The sequence below is a fragment of the Pinus tabuliformis genome, chromosome Q (assembly GCF_031772625.1).
Source record: "Pinus tabuliformis cultivar Carrire ecotype Pingquan chromosome Q, CPIR1, whole genome shotgun sequence".
Lineage (NCBI taxonomy): Eukaryota > Viridiplantae > Streptophyta > Pinopsida > Pinales > Pinaceae > Pinus > Pinus tabuliformis.
This window is the reverse complement of record NC_142296.1, coordinates 84,231,325-84,238,801: the sequence shown is the minus strand read 5'-3', so window position 1 is coordinate 84,238,801 and position 7,477 is coordinate 84,231,325. Positions and strand designations below refer to the sequence as shown.

Sequence of the window (7,477 nt, the reverse complement as noted above, 5' to 3'; positions counted from 1 at the left end):
ATTATAAAAACTTCAGGGACTGAGTCCTAGTACATAGATATGATAGATCAAGGCATTGAGGATCAAAAACGGGTTCGCAGACCCTTGTTCCTCATTGCTACAAAAACGGTAACTGAAATTAAAAAGGTAACGGCTATATTGCCGGATAAAAGAGCCTGCAAGCCAACAAAATTTGCAGTTCATATTTTCTAGGGGAGTTTCTGGTTAACAGAATCATCAGGGAGGGATTCCTTCCTTGCACTGGCTCTCGTTGAAGCTTCTGCATGCATACTTTGGGTGAGAGTCCTGATATGCGCTATAGCTTCCTCAAGATGGGTGCACCGGTCCTTCAAGGCCTCGATTTCTGCCTTTTGTTTCTCAAGCTTCTTCTGTTTTGATCTGCTATCAGTCTGGTAATCCTCTTTAAGGTCGTTGAAATGTTTGATGAATCTGTTGATCATGAACATATGCGCTTTGCAGAGTGTGCATTCACTGTTGGTGATGATATTCTGAAGTGGATTGTTGACAGGCTCCTGAGCTCCTTGCTGGTCCTGCTGGTCTGCCATTTCACCTAGCTGGGGGAGAAGGTCGACGGGCTGAAGGAGCGGAGAGGGACGAATGCCAGGGATGAGAGCGATATAATGGAGAAGAACAGACAGAGAGGAGGGGCGCGGAGCTGCACAGGGAGGGGAGGAAGGAGCAGTATGACGGGGGAGCAAAGAAATGCGAGGGGAGGCGCTGCCACGACCAATAAAACCACAGGTTAGAGAGAAATTTAAATGAGAAATTAGAGGGCCTGATTTTACCGCAGTCGAATTGCGAGATCCGAGCTCCAAATGACTGAGCCCAGCTTTCTGAGATTGCCTGAGTAGAGAGGGGGCGCGGTCCAGAACCTTTGCAGCACTGAAGGATGAGAAGGCAGAGAGGCCCAAGCTGCTATAAATAGAGGGAAGGGGGCATCTCGGGTGCGTGAACCGGAGCTGAGCAAATCGTTTCCTGAAAAGACTGTGATCCCGGGGTGAGATCTTGCAGCGATCGATGAGGATAAGGAAATGATAACCATATGCGTAGAGCCTAGGGATGACGGCTGAGGATGAGTAAAAAGCCATGTCGTGGCTGGAGGAGGTGATATGATCAATTGCAGGGAGGGGGATTTGATATGGGAGGGACAAGGTTGCGCAGTCGAGGAGATTTGGCAGAGAGTGAGGGGATTCGGGGGCGGACAGATTTCGAGGAGAATGATGCCTGAGGTGACTCAAATTCTGAGAAGAGAGGGTGGGGTGGGATTCTTTAGGGAATTGCTTTGACATAGAAAGAGTCATTTTCTCTAACTTGGCCTACCTGTCTGTTGGTTGCCTTGTTGGCCTGTTCGTCAGCCTCTGTGTTGCTGCACCTTAGAACGTGTTTGAAGGTGACCCCGTTTATTTCTCTGATGTTATCCATAATCCTGAATTTGATGTTGTTCAGAGCAGTTTGTTTGAAATCCCTCCCCGAGACCATAGCAGCTATAATGATAGCTGAGTCACCCATTATAAGCGGATTCTGAAGGCCGAGATTTTTCACTATGGAGGTTCCCAGGAGAAGGCTATATGCCTCAGCCCTGTTATTGGACATTGTACCCAATCCCCACTCGTAAGTCACGATAGTTTTCCCTTGAAGGTCTTTGATGACTCCTCCTGCACCTGCCTGACCCGGGTTATTTTTTGAGGCCCCGTCGAACTGGAGGGAGGGCCTCTTTTGATTTTGAATCCATTCTCTGACTTCCTCATTAGAGCCTCTCAGCTTCCAATCAATTTTCTTCTTACCTGTACTTGTTGTTTTGTAGTTCCTCGTTTCATGGCTGAATTTGCCCATCCATTCAATTTCTCTTGGGTCCCCAGATTCTTGGTCTGATTGGGCTATTCCATTCGCTCCAATGGTCTCTGAGATGAGGGCAATTGTTTTTGCAAGAGTGCTGGAGATGTTGGGCTTCTTGTTGTTAAAAATGCTTTTATTTCTGGTGTTCCAAATTTGCCAACAGAGGTTTGGAGGGATGCTGTTCCACAGTCTTTTAGCCAGGGTCTTGTTTTTTTTTGGATGAGGATAGCTGTTCCCCCAATTTTTTTGAAGAAGGGTGACCTGATTGGGTAGGTCCCCAATCGTTAGCAGACTGATGATGAGCTTCCAGCAATTTCGAGCGAAGGAGCACTCGAGGAAGAGATGATTGCTGCTTTCTTCCGCTGCTCTACACAGGCAGCAGATTGAGGGGCCGAGGATGCCTTTCTTCCTTAGATTTTCCGCTGTGAGGAGTTTGCCCTTGAGGAGGGTCCAATTGAAGAATTTGACCTTTGGGAGGCATTCCGGATTCCAAGCCGCTTTGTGGAGATGCCAGTTGTTTGTGGCTGAGGCATTTTGGAGGATTTTGTATCCTTCTTTGACCGTGTAGCTGCCACCATTGGGGTCCCAAACATACTTGTCCTCGGACAGACTATTAAGGGGAGCTGAGCCTGAGAGAGATATCTTGAGATCAGTCCACAGGTCCCTTAGATTGTTCGGGAGGGGAAGGTGCTTCCAGCCTAGCCATCTGTTTTGGTCCCAAGAGGAGATGTCATATAGGGTCTTAAGATTTTTCCTTTCCATCCACAGTTGCAGGGGACTGAGATTTGGGAGAGCTTCCCTTGCTTCTGAGCCCATTATACGATCAGTCCAGATGTTGATGTCTCTGCCACTGCCCGGAGCTCTTGAGATACAGACTTTGAAATGAGGGAGAGTTTTTTTTATGAGTTTCCAGACCGGGGTGCACTGCCTGTCGACGATGGGTTCCAGAAGGATATTGGAGTTGGCCCCATTTAGATATTTTCTTTTGATTACCTCTGTCCACCAGGCTCCTTTTCCGTTGAGAATTCTCCATATCAACTTAAAGCCCATGGCCATGTTGGCTAATCTTGGAATTCGTATTCCAAGCCCTCCTTTTTCGAAGGGTAATATGACCTGATCCCACTTTACAAGACTGAACTTTTTGGATTCCTGCCTTCCTCCCTGCCACAAGAAGCTCCTAATGATTAGTTCCATATGCTTATGGATGCTGGCCGGGGCGAGAGTGGTTGCAAACTGATAAATTGGGAGGGCTGAGAGAATGGCTTTAATGAGAATTGTTCTTCCAGCAAGGTTGAGCCAGGACACCCCCCAGCTCTGAAGCTTCCCTCTCAGTTTCTCTATTAGTTTAACCCAGATTTCGGTTTTGACCGACTCCTTAGCTAAAGGCAGTCCCAGATACATGAAATGGCTCCAGTTCCTTTGAGCAGGGATGTCCAGGATTGTGGAGATTCTCTGGATAATCTGCCTGGGGACGTTCCAGGTATATATCATGCACTTGTTATTATTGAGCTTGCCTCCAGACACTTGAAGGAAGAGCTCTAATGTTTTCTTGAACCTTCTTGCCATGAGACTGGAAGCTCCTTCGATTAGGAGGGTGTCATCAGCGAAGAGAGAGTGGTTTATCCCCTTGGTTCCACTCACAATGCTGATACCTGTGATTTCTTTTTGCCTGCGAAGGTTTTCCAAGTGTATACTTAGTGTTTCGGCCATGATGATGTAGAGAAAAGGGAAGAGCGGGCAGCCTTGTCGCAATCCCCTTGAGCTTCTGAAGAAGTTACTTGGCTTGTAGTTTATCAGAGGGGCTGTCCAGGGGAGTGAAATACACTCCATGATCCTACTGATGAAGGTGTCAGATATCCCAAATTTCCCGAGAACTGCCTTAAGGAATTGATGATTGACTCTATCGAAGGCGTTCGCCATGTCTAGCTTGATAATCATGCCCTTTTCCTTTCGATTTATACTGTTGTGTATTGCCTCCTGAATAAGAATGACATTGTCCGTTATTTGTCTTCTAGGCACGAAGCCTCCTTGATTCTCAGAGATAAGGGAAGGGAGGAATTTTTTTAACCTGTTAGCTAAGATTTTGGTGATGATTTTATAGGAGACATTGAATAAGGAGATTGGGCGAAATCGGTCAAAGGATTGGGGATTGGGATCCTTGGGGATGAGGGCTAAGTAAGAAGATTTGATACTGTTTCCCATTTTGCATTTTGAAAAGAAATTCTTTACCATTCTAATGAAGTCCTTTTTGATGATTTCCCAATGATTTCTATAAAATGCCACAGTGAACCCATCTGGGCCTGGAGCCTTGTCCTGTGCCATGCTGAAGATTGACCACTCGATTTCCTCTGGCGTGACCTCTTGATCCAGCTCGATGTTTTGAGCTGCTGATATTTTGTTTTCAATTAGACTAAGAAAATCCGCATTATCAATGGGTTGAGGGTCTGCAGTTAGGAGAGCTCCGAAGTGTCTGGACGCTGCCTCTTTTATTTCCGCTTGGTCTCTGAGCTCGTTTCCTTCCATCATTATTCTCTCTATCTAGTTCCCTGCCCACCTGAGCTTTAGGCTGTTGTGAAAAAAGGAAGTGTTTTTGTCTCCGGCTTTGAGCCAAAGGCAGCGAGATTTTTGTCTCTGTTCTTCTTCTTCCCTTCTGTTCTGCTTATACAATTCTTTGTACATTTCATTCTCCTTGGCCTGGTCTTCCTCTGTGTACTGTGTTCTCTCTTTTTCCTGGCTCCATTGTTCCAGCTGAGCTTGGAGGTCAGTTATTTTTTTGCTTTCCTCTGCAGCGTGGTTTTTTGCCCATTGCTTTATGACAGTCCTGAGAGATTTGAGCTTGGCTTCCCAAATGTAGTGAGGTGAGCTAATTATTTCTTTTGCCCATTGCTCCTTGATCATGTGTCTGAATTCTTCTTTGTTGTCCCAAGCCTTGTTGTATTTAAAGGGAAGAGGTCCCATGTTCTTCCCTTTATCTAAAGTCAGAGCCACTGGTTTGTGGTCTGAGATGTATCCTTGTATGATTTTGCTTTGGATATTGGAAAATCTTGCCACTGTTCTTTCTTGACTGAGGATTCGATCTAATCTCTCTTTTATATTGTTTCTACCAGTTCTTTTATTGCTCCACGTGAATCTCCCATTCTGTGGAGGTATGTCCACTAGATTATGGTTTTGAATTATTTCTTCTAAGGAGTCTCTTGAAGGGTCAGCGTCGAAGCTTCCTCCCAACTTCTCATCAGCATTCCTTATAAGGTTTAGGTCCCCTCCAAGGAAAATGTTCCTTCCCTGTACTGTCATGAGGTCTGATGTTATTGATTCCCAACATGCAGCTTTGTCCCTATAATGGTTAGGAGCGTAGATGTTGTATATAGAGTAATCCTCTTTCGAGGCTATGTTCTGCATGTCTGTCCTTATCCACCATCTGTAAGACTTTTGATCTTTAAGTTCCCATTTGCTTTTGTCCCATATTGTCCCTATGCCTCCTGAGGCGCCAGCTGCACTTATTGCTGTACCTGCATAGCTTTTGCTTTTTTTTATGTGGTTTTGAAATTCTTGTTCCGGGATTTTGGTCTCCTGGAGGAGGAGAAGGTCTGGATGTTCAGATTTGAGGAGGTCTCGGACTGCATTTGCTTTTAGGGAGGAGCCCATCCCCCTACAATTCCAGGAGACCAAAATCATCATTTACCTTGTTTGTTATTTGCCCCGCTTTTCTCTTTCATTTTTTCTCCGCTTCCTTTGGATTTATCAAGATATGTGTCCATTGGTTGTTGCATTCCGGTAGCCATTTCTTTTGCAGCGTTTTCGTCCCTGATCTCTTTGTTAGACTTCCTTCCAACTTTTCTGGGGGGGTCGGTGGAGAGGTTGTTTTCCTTTGTTTTATTCCTGGTTAGGATTCTCTCCACTGTTGGAGGAGGTGAGGGCTGGAGCGGGGAGATATGGGAGGGTGTTACAATGGGACCTCGGGGGGAAGGGGGAGGGGATGGGGGGTCCTCTGTGGACATGGTTTCAAAAGGGTTGGAGGAGGAGGGGAAGGAAGGGGCAGAGCCCGAAGGTTGAGAGGTGAGGGAGGGGTTTTCGAGGGGATTCTTTGAGATTGGGCCTGGAGGGGGGTTTGATTTTTTCTTTTTGACGTGCTCCCAAGCTTCCTCGGGGGTTTCAACATTGCCTTCAGATACATTTGTTTTAGATTTGCTACATCTATTGGCGAAGTGCCCGTATTCGTGACATACCTTGCACTTGAAGGGTAGCTTCTCGTAGTCCACTTGCTGGATGTGCGTCCACTGATCGACTTTGAGTTTAATCGCTTCCGAAAATCCTTTCCCCAGGTCTACTTCAACACAGATCCGCGCGCATGCATGCATGTTCTCCTTCGGTTTAGATCTGTCAATATATTTACCAACAGCGTTCCCTATGGCTTTGACAGACTCATCCCCCCCAGCAATGAAGCGGCAAATGAGGCAGACGAACCCAGACTGGGACAACGTTGGGAACGTCCATTTCTGGGTCGAAGTCTGGAGTCCATCTGTTTAGGTAAAGTCCGCGAGAGTCCATGAAATAAGGGCCGTTCCTGAAGATGAGGTTCCTGTCCTCTGTTGATTCAAAAAGAAAGGTGTAAAATCCTCTGCCACAGAACCTGATTGCTATTTTCCCTTGCACCATCGAGTTCCAGTTTCTCTCGACCCATCTCTGAACTGATCGAGGGGAGGGCCACAGTCCCATGAACTGGCCGACCAGGCCTCTTTCTGCTAAGGAGACTGCTGCTCTCCTTGGGAGGGAAGGAGGTAGCGATACTTCTGGAATTTCATCTAGCTTCTTGATGAACTTGGAGGCCGTAGGGCGGATTTTTCCCGCTGCATTCTCAGGAATGAGAGAGGCGAAGGATTTTTCAAGGTCTTTAGGGTCCTAAGACGGGGGTTCCATTTCAGGCATTGGGGGAGATCTTAAGCTAACCGGGGAAGGCCCCGGTGCTGGGGGAGGGCAGGAGGCCCAGGAACGAAGGAGGGGGGCTCAGCAGAGGGAGGGCGCGAGCCTAGCAGCGACGCTGCCAGGCGCAGGGGCGCAGGATCGGTCAGGGATTAGGGCCGCGCGCAGGAGAACAGCAGAGCCGCCGTATTCATTCCTCAGTACAACCTTTCATCACCGCCTCAATGTTTAGATATTAAGGATAAGGATTTATTTTAATGAAATAAAAAGTAAAAGAAAGTTAAGAGACCTTTGTAATATCACAATGAGATTTCTTATCCAAAGTGCCATACTATATGACCTTGAACAAATAGGACCTTCAACAAAGACCTGCGAAACCACATATTAGATTAGAAAATATTAAATAAGAATGAAAATGAAATCTAGAAAAAAAAAAATTAACATACGTGAATTTTTACCTTTAAAGATGTTGTTTTAATTTACCTTCAAGATTTAGTATATTAAAACTATAACTTCTTTCTCATAAGAAAGGTTTAAAAAGTTGAAGGAAAAAGGTTAAAGGAATTCAAAGAAAATGAGAGGAGGTTTATTAGCTTTCACATATACTAATAATGAATAACCGGTATAATTAATAATGTATAACAAGTATACCAATATACAACACATTAATAACAAAAATTAAATAAATATTGAAATATCAAAAGAAAACATATGTGCACTT

General features: G+C 45.6%; 1 protein-coding gene across 1 annotated transcript; it reads right to left on the bottom strand.

Moving 5' to 3' along the window:
* Positions 1-4,374: 4,374 nt before the first annotated feature.
* LOC149218369 (uncharacterized) lies at positions 4,375-5,481 on the bottom strand. The gene has a single exon (XM_089386540.1). The coding sequence runs from the start codon at positions 5,479-5,481 to the stop codon at positions 4,375-4,377; it is 1,107 nt and encodes a 368-aa protein (XP_089242666.1).
* Between the last annotated feature and the right edge of the window lie 1,996 nt (positions 5,482-7,477).